Below are 21,056 nucleotides of genomic sequence, written 5' to 3'. Positions count from 1 at the left end.
TGCAATAGTTATATTTATACAGAATATGCAAAGTTTATTAGTATACTTTCCGAGCATGCTCAGTTTTTAGAGTGACAGGATGTCAGGACATTAAGCAGAACTTGAGCTTTCACAGCTATACAAGGAAACTGATGCGCATTTCTGTGCGGCTTTCTTAAACTACAGATCATTTTTAAAAAGAAACTGGTGATGGACTTACATCCATCATATGTATGCCACCGTTTTCCATCCATGAAGTGTAGACACAACAAAGTAGGCATTTCAAAGAAATGTCAATGCTAACTTGATTTTCTAGGCTGGGTAGGGCTCTGCAGAGGATGCCAGGGGACTTGTTTGGGAAATGGATCTAGTGGGTCAAATTAATCATAGGATGCACTTACAAATGGCAAATGGAATTTGAAATGAGACCTTTTGTTTCATTATCTTATAAAGCCTATGGGTTGACAAAACCCCAGCAACAAACAGGGAAAAAAGACGGAAAAAGGCAAATAGAGCTGAAATGGAAATACAGCCCATGGCATGCAATTAATGTTTAGGACGCATATAAGCCAACTTGAAGAATGTCCTCTTGATTGCTGCAAATACTAGGGTTGCAACCTATATTAGATTAAACAAACAGATAACTGATTCTTTCAGTTGTTTATGTTGTCTTAGAACCATGAGATACAAATGTTTGCCCAGGGTAAATATTTTTCACTTTGCGACTTCATTTGTTAGAAGATTAGCTTAGAGATATTATCAGAATTGAAGAATTTGATTGATTACATGTGTCTACAAATGCCCAATTATGTAGCATTTTTTTAAATTAAAATAAAACCCTTAAAATAATTTTCCAGGGGAACTCTCACGAGAACTAAGTACCTTTCTATGGCACCACGTCACACACAACAACAAATGGGTCAGACACTTCAGAGAGGGTTAGGGTTAGGGATTGGCAAAGTAAATAATTTACTCTGACTGTACAAAGGTTCCTGATTTTTGTTGGTTTATGATGAGCTAGCTAAACTAGTATGACTTAAACACAAACGCAAGCTGTATGGAAGATTTATTTTTAATTTTCTTCCTTTCGGCTTGTCCCGTGACTTCAGGGTCGCCACAGTGGATCATTGTCTGCATGCGTCTATCTCAGGAGATTTTCATTCTAACTACTGGAGCTGGAGTATGACCTAACATCTTGTGGATATAAAGAATAAGATGTTGTAGGCAAAGTAATTGTTTCCATGGCAGCAAGCAGCAGGAACCACCTTGGCACTAACGTGAGAATGATCCATTCTGGTAATTTTTTTCAGCAGTGACATTTGAGCACTTTCCAACGAACAGAACCCGAAAGAGGTTTTAGTGTTATTAAAGTGCCATGAAATCTTTGATCGATTGTTCAGTGCACCATGTACCACAAGACCTTTTGTTTTGATCGTATCTGTTTTATTAAATGTATCAGTTGGGCCATTAAATAATGAAGAAAGTTTGGGACTGTCAGAGGTTTTTTTTATATACTGGCAGTTTAGTTCACCAGAGGTGTTTGTAAAAGTCTGGGAAACTCTAGTTGGAAAAGTGTTTACTTGAATCTTTCTATGGCCTTTATGGACTTTACGGTCCATAAATTTCTCAGTTCAAAGAGCTGGTGCACTTTTTTGATTTAACATAGACATAAAGGAATGTTGCTGACATCATTTCAAGTGTACATTGTATTTTATTCTAAAATACAATGTACACTTGAATACAAATATATGTCTGTTCTGTTCCTGTGAGGAACGCTTAAACGCTTGAAAGATGAAATTATCATATTTTTGTGTTCAGTGGTCAAAGTCACTGCAACTTCTCACCCATGGTATTTTTCTAAACATTATATTTCAGTATCTCCTGTAGTAAATTCTTCAAAACGTTAGAAAAGTCCACTTGGACTCAAGGATGAACTGCTTAGACTTTGGTGGTCAAAAATCAAAGGTCAAGATTACTGTAAGGTCCAGTCTGTCCTATTATCCTTAGCACAATCTCTCAGAAACACCTGAAGGGAATTTGATAAGATTTGCCACAAACGTGCGTTTGGGCCTATTAATGATTAGACACGACGTGACATGAACTGATTCATATATGATTCTGGACTGACATGGCTGTAAATTTCAAATTGACTGGTCAACGGAGGCATTTAACTGCAGAATAGTAATTCTAATAGTTTTTTAAATAACTGCAAAACTACTGATATTACTAGTTTCCTTAGCCATTAGTTGTACCTGTTGTGCTAATGAGCAAAAATTAGCATGCTGACACATTAATCTATGATGGTGAACATGAAAATCACTACACATTTGCATTGTCATTGTGAACATGTTAGCATGCTGATGTTAGCATTTACAGTAGCTCAGCTGCTAAGATGGCTGATTGTTGTTACTATATGTTAACCTTATAAACTATTAGGCTGCCTTAGTATCACAGTATTTTATAAATCAGTGTGCAATGAAACACAGGAGATGTACCTGTAGCTCAGAGCACTTGGGTCTATAAATGCAGCCTCATGGCTCGTTTGATCATTGATAATTATATCAGGATTTCTTTAAACTATTTTAACTCTCTTTTTTTTCCTGTCTGATTCTTACTCCCACTGATAGAAGGAAGGCTCCCCAGAGGAAGGTTGCTGATATCATGTTTAGTCTCTAAAGGCTTTTAAGATGATCTCAGAAGTAAAGCCATCATTAGGGATATTTTCCTTTAGTTGCATTTAACTAATACATATTTATTTTGCTTTCAACTCTAGATGCCCATGTCTAACAAAGCTGACTCTTTCTTGATACAAGTAGTTTACACTCACCAGGAACCAGTTTCAGATCATTACTTTATGGAAAATGTTGACAGCACATAAACCCAATATTAATGAACCACAGTAATAAAGTAGCTCTTTGCTCGTGGAGTCTCACATCAGGAAAAGAATGAAAGATTTTATGCAGCCCAACAATGTCTTAAAAGCTGGAGTTATTTTTGTCACAAAAGGAAACACAAAAGAGTTGGCGTGGGTTTGAAGAGACATTTGTCCCTTCATTCCTCAAATTGAGTTGTCACCAAACAATATACATCTAGTGGAAGTACTGAATACAGGTATTTTGTAAGAGACATGAATAATAGTCTTAAACATTTTTTTCAAGCTAACAGGCAGCCTAATTTTATTAAAAACTCCCACTGGAGAGCAGTTTAGTTCCCAAATAACTAGAGAAATACAAATCCCCTCAGTGAATGCTGTAGAGTGAAATTTGATTACTAAGCTGAGCAATTAAAATTACAGTAAAAGCATTAAAGTACAGTAACATTTTTACTTCTAAACTTTGTCAACATTTTTCTGTGGTTATGTAGGATTTGAATATAATATTTGATAATCAACAAAACGATCATAAATGAAAGCATATGCACTAATAACTTCATCTATGTCTTAGCATGCCATTGTAATTTGTACTCCAGAAATAATTTTATGCATATTTAAAATACTTTTCTCCAGAACAATCACATTGTTACATTAATCTAGCCAACAGTCATGAACAGATGACTAAATGGGCCAATACTGTACACAACCCAACCTCTAAAAGGTAAAACAACATCAAAGAGGCGGAAAACAGCCATAAAGAGGAACAATATAAGCTAACTAACTGACCTGTGTTACCAGAAGTTGTGGTTCTAGCACCCATGAACTGTAAGATGTGTGCAGTTTCTTTTGTGTCTATGCCCAGGCCCCAATTGTGTCTTATTATTATTATTATTATTATTATTATTAATGTTTGTTTGTATAGTTTTGTTTCCTTTTGGTTTTTGTTGAATTTTTTTGTTGAGTTTTATTCTGTCTTTTTGTGCAGTTTTAGGTAATTTATTCTAATGTAATATTAGTTTATTTATATTATTAAAAACGATAATTATACAATGTACATGCTTAGAACATGTTTATAGCCTGTACTCTACGTTCCTATTCCCCCCTGACTGTTGTTTCTCTTATAATTACACCTTTTCTGTGTATCCTCACGACCCGTCCTCAATCCTCCAACCCTGATGCACAAGCAAACACACACTTTACATAGATCACACATGTGTTGTCTTTTTATGTTTTGTATTGTGTGAATTGTACTGTTTTTTGCTGTGAATTTAAAAAAAATAATACGCTATTAGCTATATACAAATAATCTAACGGTAAAAAGATCTTCTGCTAAACTTTTAATTATTGATTGATTTTTATTTGTTTATTTTTTAGTTAGTATAGTTTTTTGATTTGCTACGGCAAATCTCACTTTTAAATTATAAAAATTTATTGAGGTGAAAGAGAATACTTTAACGCTGAGGGGTTGTCGTTTTCACATGAGCAAAAGTTCTGGAAATTTTTTTTTTACTGACTTTACTCTGTTTGCACAACTTGGACACGAACCAGGAGACGATGCGCATGCGTACTGTTTGTAAATAAGGAAGTTGACGTAGGTTTTCCATTAATGTGAAGACTGTAGATCTGACTGTAGAGCAGTAGTCTGAGTTGGACAACAACATTTACACTTTTTATTACATTTCATTTGAAGGTAAGAGAGAAAAGACGAGAGGGACACGCGTTTTAAATGTATGTATTTGTCCACGTTAGTTTACGAGAACGTCTGTTAGCCTTTGATAGCTTCTGAGAAGCTAATGCTCCAGCTAATTAGTTACATTAGCTACTTGTCTTTATTAACATAAAACACAGGTTAACTCTGCAGCTCACTCACTTCTGAACAAAACATTTCGGAACCGTAATGTTCTAAATGTACTCAAACGATTTATTTATTGTTATCAGTAACTAGCCACAGCCTGTGGTGTGATTTTAGATGACAGATAAGTTTGTGATTTAAAATACTAACGTAGTATTGCACACAGTAGTTGCAGGAGAATATTGTGCTATTTTCAAAATACAAATATGGACAATAGTTTTTAAGTGTGCTTGTTTGTGTGTGTGTGTTTAAACAACTGCCATAAACACAACCTGAATGTAAAACTGCACCACTACCACTGCGTCGAAATTACTTCACTACAACCTCAAGCCCTAAGAAATGTATTAAAAACATATTTATAACTTTTTCAAATACATGCTAAACGGTAGTTTTACAAATGTTATCTTATTTAGTAGTTTGAAATGCTGTAGCAAATCTGTCCCCTTACTTCCACCACTTCTTCTGTGACAGATGTTCTGTCTGTTGTAAATGAATGATGTAGCCAAAGTCTGTTAAAGCCCTACTTCACATTTTCAAAAACTGTCATGTATGTTTTTATAAACTATAATAACATAAATGGTAAATTACATGTGTGTTTTATACAAAGCATCTGACCAATTAAAACAAATCCTGAATTCACTAATTGGTTTGATGAACATCGACTGTGACACTAAATATATCCTTCATTTAACATTATTTTTTTTAATGTGTGAAATGTACAAGACAAAGGTTACTATGAAAATCGTCAAAACAATCTTATGGAAAAGCACTAAAGCTTCTGATTCTCCTTTTAAAACCGATCCACATGAATGCTAATGAACACTACCACATATTTAGTACATATGTAGTTTTGGCTTCTGTGCAAAGCTGCATATGTTTTTCTCTGATATTGGAATATCCAAAAAATGGTTTGCAAACACTTCCCTCCATTTTTGCTAAATCAACAGTATTCTGCTGTAGCTGCACAACGACTTTAACCTGGAGCTTTTCTCATCACAGAGGCTTGGTGGTGAGTTGATGTGACAGCTGCAAGCAAAATAACAGAATGTTCCTGAAATCTCCTCCATACTCTGTTGAAGTAGGAACAGCTTTTTGATTCATGGATTCAGTCTCTTGTGGGGAACTCAAGTGCATGTATTCACAGAGCCAAGATTTCCCAGCATAAACAAAACTTTTACCTTAAGGAAGATCAGATCATATGTGTAGTCACACACCTCAGAGTCCCCCTGGGGCTAATCACTGTTGCAGGATTTTTCTTGCTTGTGTGTGGATATTGCATGTAGTGAAACAGTGATATCTGTGAAGATTTTGAAATTAATGAGTAAATTGTCTTTAACACTGACTGGCTGGCTGTTTAGCAATACATTAAAGAAAAAGCATTTAGGATGAGAAGCAGAGACTGTCATGGCTGAAAAGGGAGTGCTAGATTAATATTAATGTCTTTCAACAGAGGAATCATTTGAATTGATTGTTTGCCTGCTGTGTGCTTGAAGGGTAGGAAAAACAAATCTTATGAATTCAATGCTTCATTCGGTCTCCATTCTGATCAGATTTAGCAGGAAATCAAATTTTGGAAAAAAGGAAAAACTGAATGATCAGAAGTTCTACAGACAGCTCAGCATGCTGTGAACATCTCATTTCACTAATAGATACTCTATACAGAGACAGTCAGTGACCTTGGTCTCATTTCAACTGTGAAAATGAGTGGTTTATCAGACGTCGGCTGAAAATGTCAGTGTTTACATGCTCAATCAGAAGTGACACAACTAAAATGAAAATCAGGGATGGGTATCTTCTGCTGCTAACTAAAAACCTCGCAGTCTGCCTACAATATTTGCTTTCAGTTGTAGCTTGTAACAAACCAGAGGATTTGGTCAAAGCAGGTTTTTGTGAGAAACTTTGTCAGATGATATAAATATGTCATGAAAGATTTTGTACTGCTTAAACAGAATCGTAGCTATGTGCTATTTCTGTGTTTGTATCAATAAACGAGAAGCAAACAGTAAATTGGTAAAACGAAATAAGATTGGGCCAGGGAAGCTGTCTTGGGGAATTTACCATTCTCTCTCTTTCCAAACAGCTTCCATGCCACAATGAAGGCAGCTAGAAGCAACATTTTGGGTGCGGGGATATCCAATAACAAAGTCAAGTATTCCCGGGTGGCTGCTGATGACGATGGTTACATAGACTTACAGGTAAGACACAACCTGACACCACCTCTGTGATGTGCTGCTTTATGATTTGCTGTGCAGTTTTTTGAAGTGGTAACCATTTACTACAACTTGATTAATTAAAGTTAAATGACTATTATTGAACAGTTTTAATCATTACAGTGTTCAATCATAAACCATAGTAAAGAGAACTTAAAAAAAACTGTTATATTTTGTGGATACTTTCCAGTTCAAGAAAAGTCCACCAAAGGTCCCCTACAAGGCGATTGCACTAGCAATATTCCTGTTTCTGATTGGCTCCTTACTGATAATCTTCGGGGCCCTTCTTCTATCAGAAACCATAAAGGTTGAGGTGAGTTTGGTCAGTTCAGGTAATAAAATCAGTTGAAACGGCCACCCACACATTTGTATCTAGATCTGAAATGGAACGACTGTGTGAAATGTTTCCCCAGTATATAAATTGAAATTCAGTCTCTTGTTGCGTTGGCAAAAAGCTCATTGTTAAGCATGTCACTTCCTCCCATAATGTTTGGTAAATACCCTGTCAGACTCTTTCCCAGAATACAAGTCTCCTGAAAATCCATTTGTGATCATCACAAATGGATTTGCAGGAGACTTGTATTCTTAGCAGTAAATGCTTCTGTCTAAGCTGCCTACCTCCTGTCTGTCATCAGTGAAATTCCTGTTTGGAAAACATATTTCTGTTTATGTTGCTCCTATAAGCACTCAAAGCTTTGTCTTTCTGCTTTTGTCATGTGTCTCCAAACACCTCTGGTGGCAGTTTGATTCAGGAAGTCTGAAGCTGCATCTTGATGTTAAAGCAGTTGTTGTGGGGGAAACAATCGCTTTCTTTCCAAGCGTTAGGTTAGATAGAAAGATTGGCACTGCTCATCAAATGTTGAACATTGTCTAAACATAATCAGCCATACAAGAGTGTAATAGTTGGCAACATTCAGATTCAAACCACAAATTATCGGATGAAAGAATAAGTAAACAAGGCAGTGAATCCTACCATACATCCAGTGCCAGCTTTCAGTACTTGGCAATTTTTGATAGTCTGTGCTATAAAAACATTTCAGCCAGTACCAAAAAAGGATTGTGGTTTGATGCCCAAGCCTGCTTTTGACACTTGTTTAGAGAGCCAAATCAACTTCCAAAATTATATCTCAAGCAGTAATTAAAATACTTATGCTGCAGTTAATCTTGTCTTTAATTAGCTGTAATTGAACATTCATTCTGACATTTTCTTGCCCTGTCGCCAGTTTCTGCTGCACTTTTGCTATTCCTGGCCCATGATGCTTTGTGTGTGTTTGAATTTAACTAATGATTCTTGTATTGTATACCTTAGAGTGCCAACATTAGTGGATCCCCTGCTGTGACTTCAGCTTCCAAAATTCATGACTCCATGTGGGAGATAACAGCGCCTGCACATATTTGTGATTATCAGTAGGAGGTTAATGTGAATGATTTTTCCAGTCAGCAGATTGCATTTGTAGAAAATGTGATCTGACATGAAGGCCGCCTTAAAGTATTTGAGTTTTGTACTTGCCCACGTGAGTTCAAATAGTGTATCTAATATCACAAATTACACAAGGGTCAAGCAATGGATAATGGAGGAATGGGCTGAAGGCAGAAGTTTTGAGTTGAAAGTTGAACATGTGGTTAAATTAGTTTTTTGTTGGAGCTGTTCTGTGTGTGTGCGTGTTGAATGCCAGTGCTTCTCATGGCTTAACGTTGTCTTCAGCAAATTGTGAACAGATATTCTGATCACAATCAACAGTTAAACTAAACAATTACATACCATAAAATAAAAGGCCAGTTTTTGAAGCAATTCAATTCTTATATTCAGGTATGGAAAAAACAAACAAACAAATAAAGTGAAACACATATTTAAGTGCCTTTGAGTATTGTACATCATGTAGAGCATGTACATGAGAGAAAGTTTCAAACCTGGCTCATGCTGCAGTATCTCATTTAAAAACCAGTGAGACTGAGCAGTGCACAAGCCTGCCATCTGGTGGTGAAATGAAACTGTGTCAGCAGAGGCTGTCGGTGTCCCCTGGTGGTTAGCTGCCTTGTATGTGAAATGATTTACATGAAAGAAAATTTCAGACAGACGAAGTTATCATGTCGGCTGTGCTTTGTGCACGCCTTTTCCCTACAGTCAGAGGATGTTTACATCGTTGTGGCAGACGATGTGGAGATAAGTATGTTGCCGGGTGCATTGTGAACTCTGTGATGCTTTCTCCACCATCTCATTACCAAGTACTGGATTTCTGTGCACGATGTTTGTTTGCACATGGTAAAAACGCGTATTAGTGCCAGAATAGGGGGTCTGACAAACAACAGATAAAAAATGTTGTCTTATAAATCCTCATTACAGGTTCTTCTTTGTTTTTAGCATCCAGATCGCACCATTCCTGTCATCATCATAGGGCTACTTGTTTTCCTTCCTGGGTTTTACCATTTGAGAATCGCCTATTTTGCTGCCAAAGGTTACCGGGGTTACTCCTATGACGACATCCCAGACTTTGGTGACTGAGCCCAACCTCCTTTATCACACTGTTTATCCTGAGATGCTTGCCTGCTGTTCACTTTTGAGTTTTTGGATGTAAGTAGCAGAAAAGGCTAAACTATTAAATCATTTTAGGATTATTATTATTTTACCATGGAGATGTATTCTTATCTACAGGTGCACCATGCACAGGATTTAAACTGTTTAAATGTTTCATAATCCTGTCTTGTTTATTCTCTGCCCTTCGCTGTATTATCTTTCACAGCAAAGCTTGATGGACCTTAGGGGCTTAATAGATTCAACTTTATTGGTAGACATGTAAAAGGTAGAGAAAGCCACAACCACTCAGCAGCACTTTGCTGTAACAAACTGTGGATGCATTACTTTCTTGGATAAGCATTGGAGCATTTTTGGAGTCTACTTACCACCTTACTCCGTCTGTGTCCCTCACTTGAGTCACTTTGGATGAAAGTGTCTGAAACTGAATGTAAATGTGCTACCATGAGCTGACACACTGAGAAAAAGTGTTTATTGCATAGATGCAATGCTATTGTATTGTTTAATTTTAAAGAAATATTTTTTTGTTACTAGTCTATATTACGAAAAAGACAGGACGCTATGTTTTATCATGAAAAATTGTATTTCTAGTACTATCCAAAGATGAATTACTTTCTCCGACTACATGGTATTTTTAAATAAAGAAAACATTTTATTTTTTTCATCTTTTAGCACAACAAAACAATTAGCAGTTAAAGTACAACAAATAAATCCATGAATATATCTATTGTACACATGTTTATCTCAAATAAAAAATGAAAATGTTGAATAAGTTGTATTTGTTTTAGAGTCATGGCTGTAGCAGCCTTTTCTGAAGCTATTTTGATAATGCATATTAAGAACTAAAATCATTCATTTCAAACCACAGTATAAAAATAAATCATGCAATTGTCGACTGAGACATGGGTGACACCTAGGCATATGCTTAAAAGCCCCCTTTCACACTCTTGGTAAGAATATATGCTCTATAGTTTTTGTCATGTTTTTGGACATTTAGGTCCAAAATGTTTCACTTGTTTTCCAGGTTTGGCCTCCAACGTTAGGTAAACGACACCCTCTTGTGGTTACCACTAAGGGAGGAACAATGGGGATTAAAGCACACTACAAAAACAATCACAATCCAACTTTCATGCTCTTATTGCGCAAACACTTTTTAAAAATGGGCACCACAAATATTAAAGCCATAATATGTGTGGTAGTAACTTTTGATGCGGTCCGAGTTTGTGACACTCAACACGGAAACGGCAGCAGCCAGTGGGGGGAGGATGGTAGGAAAGGAGGGGGGAGCTCACAGCGATCAGCGCAGTGCGTCGGTGTTTCACTCTTACCTGGACGTGAAATGAACACCTGTTGCCGACGGGTTTTGAAGAGAAAACGCTCATATTTCAGCTCTTTTCCAGCGACACAAAGGAACAAGGCCTGTTTTATACATTTTTTTTTTTAAAAAATCCATCCAGACCGTGACCTGCTCTGCAAACGGAGCAAACGGAGGCACAAGTTGGACTTTTAAAAAAAGAAGAAGGAACATGTGTTTTTAGCTGCTGTCAGTTACCCTGCTACAGGTAGGATATGAAAAAAAAAGCAGTTAATAATTCTGAAAGTGTTTCTGACTTCCAGCAGCTTTAAAAACGATGAGAAATTAATGCTCTGAGCTCATAGCGGTGAGCGCAAAAAACTCCTCTCAATCCTCTGCGCCGTGTCATGCATTTCAACGTCAGTAATGGAGTTTCTTCGGCGGCTTTAAATTATAATGTGAAATGCGAAACTGACAAAGTTTGTGGAGCTTGAACTCCACTGCAGTCACTTCCTGAGACCAGCTCAAACCTCCAGATGCCAGTTAGTTCTGTGTATCTCGTTTATACAGACACCTGTGTGTTGCTCACCTTCCACCTTATTGATTTGTAAATGACAGTGGTGTAACAACTTTAATGAGAAAAAAATTTATAAAGTATGGAAATACACGGATAAAATATAAAAAATATATAAAAACTCAACATATCATTCTTGCCTTTACAAATCCAGGATTACACATTACACATGGTTCTACACGTAATTTTCATTACAATCATAAGTGTGAAATTTGTTCATTTGCACTTTATGTTCGTGGTTGAAAGAGGAGCAGAATGAGCTGATATGGTATTTTATTCTAAATCCAATTCAGTTTATTTAGGAGACAGGTAGCAGCTTTTACTTCAGGTGTAACTATGCCTTACAGTAGTGCAGTATTCAAAGCCAGAGCCCTGTTATGAAATCTTTTTGTGCTGTTGACTTTAAAGGACTAAAGTCTATCTTTATTTACCACATTTTCTAAGGAATATTCGCATTACTTCACCTTGACAATTTTCATTTATGATAAACTATTTCTGTTTTAAAAGAGTCGGCTTAGGTGCCAGATGGGCCCTGTTTCACATAATATAATACTTTCCATAAAGTTTACATCATCACTGGGAGCTGAGTGGAAATTATTATTAGTGTTTTTTTTTTTTTTTTTGAAGGGCAAGTAGTTTTCCAGACGGATGAAGTGAATACTGCCCATCTGATATTTAAAGCACAGTAAAGGAGATGCAAATTATCCCCAGCAAAACACTATTAACCCCATACCAGTGGTTTTGCATGGTTCGTCCTTGTGCAATTCTCACTGCTGTTTGTTTAACAAGGTAGTTTGTGAGAGGAAAGTCATCTCGGAATTCTTCACTGAATCACCACTTAACAATAGGGTGACTTTGAATAACATTTGAGAGGCCTCAGGCCAGCGTGATCTCCAGTCATCAATTATCTATGTTAAGGAATTCGCTGCACTCATATGAATGGAAACCATCAACTGCCAGCTATAATATGTTCAAGTAAGCAAAATGAATTATTTATTAAATGTTCATTGTTCAAAGACACATGAACCCAGTTGTCTTATCATTCGACACCTTCCCACAATATCCTCAGCCATTTTCTAAATTAATTCTGATGTCCTCAGTCAGCGTAGAGACGCTAAAACCAACAATCTTCTCTACTCATGATTGGTCACTTGTCAGCCTGCTAGCATGATTTACCCACATATTTTTAACAAACATTTCCCTGCATGTACTGAATGCAGACTATTTACAACAGTTTGGACAATATTTGTGACGATTATGCATTTTGGAATGAAGATATGTCACTCAGTGGAGTGCAGCATCTGGCTGATGTGTTTCTAATAGGTTTTGGAAAACAGTGGAGGCCTGTGGCTCGGACGAAGCAGCTAACCAAGGCTGCAGGCTGACAATAGATCAAACTAGATAAGATTCAATGTTGGTTTTAGGGTTTTATTTAAACAGCCAAGAAGAGCAAATAATGACTAAAAGAATAAATAAAAAACGTTGAATAAAGAGTAATTTTCCTCTGGGATAATAAAGTTGTTTGAAATCATATTTAATGTGAAATAAACAAAACTACTTGTGGAAGAAATAGTGAGATCATGTAGGTTTGCTTCCTCATCACTCACAGTAAAAAGCTAATATAGACATTTTGTTTTCTTGGTCTTTAATGCAAAGAATTAAAACGTACGTCGCAAAAGCTGTTGCTGGACACATACTTGTGTGACTTGCAAAACCATGATATTGTATTGATGATTTTTTGTTTGCTTTTTTATTTGTTTAAAGTGTATTTTATGGATGAAATCAACAAAAAGATTGTGACTTTTATGTGGATATGCCCTGTTGCTCTCTGATTCACAGAAAAGATACCTAATGTTTGTACTCTGTGTATAGAGATGCAATACCCACACAGTGGAAACCTTTTTATTTTTCCTTTTTTCACTTCTCTTTTCAATCTGTCCTATTTTCTCTTAAGTGCACATCAAACTGAGGCATGAAGAGGGTTCCTATTGTGATGGAAAGCTTGTATTTGAATTTGAAAATGGGCTTTTCTGAACCATGTGCCAGCCATGAAAAAATAAAATGTATACTTACAGGGGGCAGACAAAATAATGTGAGCAAATGGTGGAGAATAATGTGAAGTAACTTAATCACCATCACAGTTACTTTTAAAGTGAGAGGTGGGTTAGAGAAGGTTGAATGCCATTGAGCAGCATTTTTCAGCTGTGTTAAAAAAAGAACAAGTGTCTCAACAATCTGAATAACAATGTTTAAGAAGCTTTGTTGTTTTAATTTGAAATTTATCAGGATATAGTCATTAATGTTCAGTGGGTTAAGTCTCTCAGCGGCAGGTTAAGTGCCACACTTAAGTAAATACTGACCATTAAAATAATACAGCATTTAAAGAATTTCCCTCCAAAGTTGTGTATATGAAGCAAAAGAGGATACTCTGAGATTCTTATAGACGAGCAGGTCACATCCTAAGACTTCTGACTCAATGTTCTAGATTTCAAGTTTCAAACGCAGACTCAAGTCCCTACTTTGAGCTGTGCCACTCGTCTGATGGTCTTTCTTTTTCTCCAGCTCTAGTTGGATAGATATTGATACTATGAAACTTGTGTGAATTTCCATTTTCCCCTCAGGATAAACTGTAATAACTTTAGTGATGCTGTGACGTTTCCTTTAATGCCTTCGTAGGGTCCGAATTTTATTGTGCAGAACTTTGGTTTATTGGACTTAATGTTCACGAAATCAGTGTCATTCACATCTGCCCCAGGTTCACGTTGTGTTCAGTGCTAATTGTGTTGCTAAGTATGTTGTAACATGTTGACACACTAAACTAAGATGATGTGTATAGGAAACATTATACCTACTTAATATCAGCATATTACCAGTATTTTGCCATTGTGAGCATGTTCACATGCTGATGTTAGCACTTAGCTCAAAATGTATGGCCATAGCTGTAAATCAGAACCAAGGGTCTCAGAATTGCTGTGTATATAGTAAGGACAAAAGAAATAGTTCCTGGACATGGTGTGACAAAACTCATCCGTGATTAAACCTTCAGAATTGCTACTAGAAGAGAGGAAATATTCTGTCTGCACTACTGCAGCAATAAAAACATTTTAAAACAGTCAATTTCTGTTTGTGGTGCCATAAGTTCCAGTGCTGTGTTGACAAGTGTATTTTGTTTATTTCATGCCATATTCAAATTGGTGGCATTTAGAAGTTGCATTGTGAAAAACACAGTGGTGGCATTCAAGATTATAACTTTGGTTTGATAACTAAACAGTTCACCACATTTCTCTCTCAGTCCAAAATCTCACAGAGGCCTTTAAGCCTGACTCTAGCCCAGGTCGCCCCTTCTGCAGCTCATGTTTCTAAAATGTTTAGGAGAAATGTGTGCTATTAGGGTTTTCTTAGTTCAAGGTTAAAAACATAGATGTTATTTTGTGGTTTTTAGGTCACAACACATTAGTAACTTGGCTTGTTCCCTTTTCCTTTCACTCTGGTTAGAGGTTAATGTCCAATTAAGTGTTCTGGCAGATAAAAATGGCCTTGAAACAGTCCTAACTCACACCGACTACACACCATGTGTTTCATGCTCCCTAAATAATACAATACCTGCAGTTGTCAAATGCACTAACTGGAAGATTATAAAAGACAGAGAGTATTTGAATGCAGACCAAAACAAAAGGGACCATAGCAGCACTCGTGGGAACAGAATGGATTTTGATCAGAAAACAAATGTGAACAGTAGGAGCTGCTTTATCTTTTGATTTCAAGTGTGGTGGGGTAAGAGGAGGCAGCGCTGCTGATAAATCTGTTTCTGTGCCTCAGACGAGATCAATCAGCTGGTCCCCATTTTTCTCTTATATAGATTAAAACAGCAACAACACAGAAATCCAGCAGTACGCCTGTCACCGACATTTCTATTTCTGTCAGCTGATAAATCTGTACGAGACCGGGCTCTTTCTTCTGTGAGCTACTGGCTCATTTATTACAGCTTTAAACATTTTCCAGAGGGCTGTCACCATGCTTATGTTTATGCATGTCCTCAATGTCAGAGGAAGGATGGTTTCGCCTGAGAGGGAAAATGTCTAGAGACCAACTGTGTTTCCATGGCTGAGCGTTTCACCTGTGCAGGCCGCTTTGTTTGGCAGCCCTCAAAGTTTTTGGTTCACATTTAATGACAGAAAATGTCCTGCAGCTTAACAAGATTTTTATTTATTATTTTTGCCTCTCATCTTTCTCCTTGCTGTTGCTGTGCCACCCTTTCCCTGCTCTCCCTCTTTCCACACTTTTTTTTTAACCGCTGTTGTTCTACTTTATTGCTTTGCTATTTCACCAGTCACACAAATAAGTCCTACCTTGTCAAAGCAATAAAACTATAAACACCTTTTTTTTTTTTTTTTTTTCATCTGTAGCTGTCTGTGTTTTGGTGTAAAATGCAGAGGAGAAATCTCTGGTTACATTTCTTTAATCAGTGAAATGATGAACGTCATTACAGGGTATTCAGTCCTTATCATTTCCATTCTTTTAACTTGCAAGAAGCAGTCAATGAAGGACAGGAAGACGCTGAGCATCTGTTCATTACGTGCCAAACAGGGAAGAGTCGCCGCTGCTTAGTCATGGCAACAGGCAGTCTTAATTTGTCTGTGTGTGTGTGTGTGTGTGTGTGTGTGTGTGTGTGTGTATGTGTGTGTGCTGTTCTTTCATCCTCACCCACTGTGAGAAGATGAGAAGCAACAGAATCATAATGTTGAAGCTTTACCTCGGCTTGTCTGGCTCACTCTCTGCAAACACTTGACGTCTAATTCGAATGTAAAAGTTCAGGATAAACTCTGTGTTGTGCTGCTTTGCATAAAGCCAGGGTGCTGAAGGGCAGGGGATAGAAGTGTGTTGATGTACCAATAGACCGGGATCAGCAGGCGTTCTGCAGATTGAGACTTTCTTTGATTTATTTATTTTTTTGGGTGGGGAATCTGTGTATGCTGTGCTGTTTGCTGAAGCATGGGAGTGTGTTGGAATAAATGCAGCAGCTGTTGACAGCCTGCGTAATTGTTTTTCACCGGTTCAGACTTTGCCCTGGCCATGAAATGACAAAGCCCATAAAAGCCTTATGGTTAGGGAAAGCAGATATGGCTTGTGCTGGCACTGGGAGGAGGGCTTGTGTTTACTGCACGTATTAAGAGTTGAGATCACTGAAGAAGACAAGGACATCATTAACCTGACAATTCAAATGTAATAAGTTACCTTTATAATTTATTATCGATCTTTTTTCTCATTTGTATAGTTTGAAACATCATTGTATAAATAACCAAAGTTCACCATTGTGCTAGAGCGACTAATGAAAAAAGCTGTGATAAAATATGATAAACAAATATATATAAAAGGATAAAATCCATTCAAATTCATGTTTCATTGTTATTATTAATGTATGTTGTACTGCAACATATCGCGCCAAATGTTATAATGTGGTATAACTGCTGGAGTGTAGTCATTTGATGTTGTTCGTTGGTTTTGAATTGTTCTCTTTGCTTTGTTGTTTCATACAGTTAGTGCTGCAGGTCTATTACAGTTATACAGTAAGTTACTATTTTAAGTCATCTAGAAATGATACAAGCTGTGAGGTGAAAATCTCAAATCCACTAGATTTTTTAGTTTTGCTCTTATTTTACGATCTGTCGTTAGAAGTGGTTTACTCCGGTGTCCTCTTCGGGTGTGTTTTTAGCAGTTTATATTTTCGTTGTGCTTTGCATTGAGGTGTCCACGAACACCACAATCAAGAATTACACATTTGACAGTGTGAAATGTACCTTATTAAGTCCATAGAATACACAGTATGTGACAGTAGAGTGTTTACTATTGCTTTGGGCAGTTTTGAGGGACTTCCTATTTCCATCTCACACACTGCTAAATGTTGGTGGGGGGGGCAATTGCAGATAAGGTTAGATACAAAATACATAAACTTTAAATAGAACTTGGCTTTTAATTTTGAAGAAAAGCCTGAAAAGTATTAGAAATAAAATACACTGCTGCGACAGCTACACTTGGTCTGCTGTGTGACCAGGAAATCATGATTTGCTTAAGTTAGCCGTTAGCGCTTTATGATTCCAAAACTGTTACAGTAGCTTAGTAACTTGCTTAACAATAGCATTTAACATCTAAAAATATGTAGCCATAGTGGGGACTAGTCAGCAAATGTTATATAGCCTGAGGTAAGTAAGTAAGAAATATGAATAGTTATTAGAGAACTGTCAGTGTGAACAAATCAAGAGCTTATACATTGAACAGCAGCTCTTATCTGGCACACGTCTCAATGTTTGTCTTGTAGGTGTGGAGACACGTGCCTGTAGTATTTGTCTCAGCTACCAAAAATGACATTGGCGTACTGTACAGTAATAACTTAGGTTTAGGGGATGTTGTTTCCAATGTGGCCCAAAGCAAGTACAGATAGACTGTGGATAAAGGGCTGCTATAAGTCAATTTCCTGTTAGGCTGGACCACACCAGCAGCTGTGGCCTGCATGATGTCAGGACAAATTCATAGGAGAGAGGAGCACATGTGTAAGTGTTAAGACAGTGATTTCCTGTCGTGGTTGATTGGCTGTTAAAACCCGTGTGTTTGTGTGTGTGTGTGTGTGTGTCCATCTAAAATCGGACGTATCATGTTGATTTCCTCCCTAGGCTGCAGCCCTCCCTTGACTCTTACAGAATAAATGGTATAGATAACAGATGGATGGATGGATGTGCCTATAAAACGGAAGCAAACATTGTTTTGACCAGATCAAATTGGCTGCCGTGTCTTGACATTAGTCACACCCCTTGATGCCTTGCTGTAGCCTCCGCTCCCATCGGCTCGGCTTATCTCTGTCCTTGAGTGCTGAGTCCTGTGGCTCCTCCAGCCAAATGCCTTCATTGATGTGCTCTAAATAAACCACTTAGATGTCGCTCTGCACGTGACTCGCAAAAGATTTATGTGACATTTATGACATTTACTTTCAGAAAAGGATACAGGGCCAAGGAGTTTGCTGGCAGCAGAGGCAGCTCTGCCCATTTGTGTAATGATATGGGATGAATTCCAGTTATTGGAAAGCTGCATAAAATCTGAACACTCCTCTCCCCCCCTCTTCTGTAAAATTATGACAGAAGCGGCAGCTCTGCTATAGCCTTTTTAGTTTGGAAATCTGTCACAGATGGCTGTCTTTTTGCATGCAGCCAAGGAAGTAATGTGATTGTGACAATTGTGACTCTTTTGCCAACAGATTGAACATGCTGCAGGTTGTGTGAGTGACAGATATGGGGTCAGCAAGATCATATTTGCAGACTTTCACTGTGGTGGTGGTTGTTTGCCTATTTTGTAAGTATGCCCAGCATTTTATTAGATATTTTGCATCTCACTGTGCTTACAGATAATAGTTTGTAAGATATGCATAAACCATTGTCTAATCATTCATTTCATTTCACAATACACCCAACAGTGACCATTGAAGTTGTGCGGTCGGAGGTGAGTGGAAAGTCTGGAGGTGTGGTGGAGCTGGAGTGTAGTTTTCCTCCATCAGACCCGGCTGCTGTGTCCTCTGCATCCCCACATGTGGTGGAATGGGTTCGACAAGGACTTGACATTCCAGTCCTGATCAAATTTGGATCCTATGCACCTCGTGTCCATCCACAATATGAGGGTGAGTATCACTCACTGCAATACATAATTTACCTGGTAATTGTACTGTTACATGCGCCCTTAGTGTTCCCTGAGACTGCTATAATTATCTGCCACTGTCTACGTACCAAATGTTGTGGTACTGTTCTACACACAGGATATAGTTTCTGTACATTTACTGTGCCAGGATATTTCTAGTTACTTTGAACTCACTGCTAATGTTCTGGTATTGTTCCTGTCATACTAGGAGAAGGTAAGGAAGAGTGGCATATATACAGCCAGATGAAAACATCTGCATGATCAAAATTATGATTATGGGCAAATCGTATCTTGTACTAGATATACTCCATCTGAAGTCATATATATGTAACCAGACATTGCTCTACAGAAATGCCTTTTATAAACACTATAATTACACAAGCACACACACACACACACACACACACACACACACACACACACACACACACACATGCACACACACAAACTTTTGTCAACTCATACATTCATATTCGCAGTTCTTTAATAGCAAAATGTAAGGGATGGTTATTAGAGATTTTAGGAAACACATATATTCTGCTTATGAATCTGTAACAATCATCTTTTTCTCCATTTTGTGTAAAATGCATTCACATGGAGTGATAACTAGACTCTCTGCTTCAGTTTCTGCTCTAATCAACTTGCCCTATTTTGGTTCTCGCCCAGCTGTAGTTCACAATGCGTCACAGGAAGTTTGCATAAAGTTTCTCAACTTTCCTCTGTGGTGTGGCTGGGCTATAATCTGTCAGGCTCATTTTGGGAGCACATGGCTGAAAGGCCAGTTGTCATTCACAATGATTGGCAGCTGTCACAAGCTCAGGCTTTTGAATCTGTAGGTTTGAACGCCCTGTTAGCAGGGCTCTATGAGTGTCGGTCTGTCAGGCCAATGCTTTGGTCCAGACTGAAGTATCTCAAAACTGCTGACATTCACGGTCCCCTGGACTCTTGTTAGTGCCACTGTGAAGTTGACAACATTTGTGTTGAGGAGAGTTTATTACAGTTTGTTATTAATATATCAGACATTAGGAATTTAAGGACCAGTTTGAACATAGTTTGAATTAGGGTGGTTGTGACAAGTCCAAGTTTCTGCCACTGAAGGGCTGGAGGCAGAATCTGTGTCTCACAGTATATTCAGCACCACACCTTGATGGCCTTTCAAACCGGCCTCGATGGGAGCTGCTTTTTAAAGAAGCTGAAACTCTCACATTGCATCATCGTCTATTGTGCACTTTCTGCCCACAGCTCTGAGAACAAAGAGAGTCTGTGGGGAGAAAGATCCTCAATGGACCAGTAATACCTATGTGTAGCTTCTGTTATCCTTTAAAGTCACAAACAATGGGAATAATGTGAACAAAAAGAAAGCATGTCTGGGTGGCTCAGATCTTCTGTTTTTTCAGAGTCCTTTTCTTTTCCATAGAGATGCCTGGAGAGAACTTCAACCTATCGACCTTTTAAGAGCTATTTGAATTTCTGCAGGATTTTGATTAAAGTGCAATTTTTTTTTAGAAAAAAACCTGTTGAAGCAGGTATGACTGGGCGACATCATACAGTGAAATAGATTCTCATTGCTTTACATTTGTAGCAGGTATGTAACTGGTGCTAAGTAGTTTATAAGTAGTTTATTGCATTGTGTACACTGGCTTTTAGGTATCAGCATACAACACATTAGATAAAAAGTTCCCCTGAAACAATTAGAGATTTAACCTCTTAAACCCTTCTTACCCATTGTTGCATCAGTTATTACAAACTCCTGCTGTGCAGCTAAACATTGTTCAAAGCCACACAAACTAATTTTAAATTCTAGTAGAGGTCCAAAAGTTTCCAAAGATATCAAATGTGGCAGGCTGGATTTTCGGGAAATGTGTATAAAATGATGAAAAAGACATCCTGAATATTTTTATTTGATGGTATTTGGAGTCTGGAACTTTTTTCCATCTCCATTAGTCTCTCATGACTTATAAAGAAAGCAAGTGAAAGCCAACACCATGGGCCCTGGGAACTTAGAATGAGTACTTTTCAAACCAAACAATTAGCTGATGCACCTTTTATGGCCAAATTTTTG

General features: G+C 37.6%; 2 protein-coding genes across 5 annotated transcripts in view; both read left to right on the top strand.

The window, feature by feature from the left end:
- The first annotated feature begins 1,004 nt into the window (after nt 1-1,004).
- tmem230a (transmembrane protein 230a) lies at nt 1,005-10,198 on the top strand. 3 transcript variants are annotated; one of them, XM_067484852.1, is made up of 5 exons: nt 4,429-4,541; nt 5,703-5,781; nt 6,784-6,898; nt 7,104-7,226; nt 9,276-10,198. In XM_067484852.1, the coding sequence occupies exons 3-5, from the start codon at nt 6,797-6,799 to the stop codon at nt 9,414-9,416; spliced, it is 366 nt and encodes a 121-aa protein (XP_067340953.1). In that variant the 5' UTR covers nt 4,429-4,541; nt 5,703-5,781; nt 6,784-6,796; the 3' UTR covers nt 9,417-10,198. The 3 variants fall into 3 exon arrangements, with proteins under 3 accessions (XP_067340952.1, XP_067340951.1, XP_067340953.1); XM_067484851.1 differs by lacking the exons at nt 4,429-4,541; nt 5,703-5,781 and adding an exon at nt 1,005-1,275; XM_067484850.1 differs by lacking the exon at nt 5,703-5,781 and having other exon boundaries at nt 4,385-4,541; nt 9,276-10,197.
- Nucleotides 10,199-10,731: 533 nt separating this feature from the next.
- igsf9a (immunoglobulin superfamily, member 9a) overlaps nt 10,732-21,056 on the top strand; it is a 49,531-nt gene continuing 39,206 nt past the window's right edge. Inside the window, exons 1-3 of one of the 2 annotated variants that reach the window (XM_067484213.1) lie at nt 10,732-11,008; nt 18,561-18,655; nt 18,777-18,977. In XM_067484213.1, coding sequence (XP_067340314.1) covers nt 18,595-18,655; nt 18,777-18,977 — 262 coding nt within the window. In that variant the 5' untranslated portion in view covers nt 10,732-11,008; nt 18,561-18,594. Of the gene's footprint in view, nt 11,009-16,436; nt 16,538-18,560; nt 18,656-18,776; nt 18,978-21,056 lie in introns of those variants that run through there. The other variant, XM_067484214.1, reaches the window with a different exon arrangement.

The sequence above is a fragment of the Channa argus genome, chromosome 18, assembly GCF_033026475.1.
Source record: "Channa argus isolate prfri chromosome 18, Channa argus male v1.0, whole genome shotgun sequence".
Classification (NCBI taxonomy): Eukaryota; Metazoa; Chordata; class Actinopteri; order Anabantiformes; family Channidae; genus Channa; species Channa argus.
Note: the sequence above shows the minus strand (reverse complement) of the source record. Positions and strands in the feature narration are given on the sequence as shown.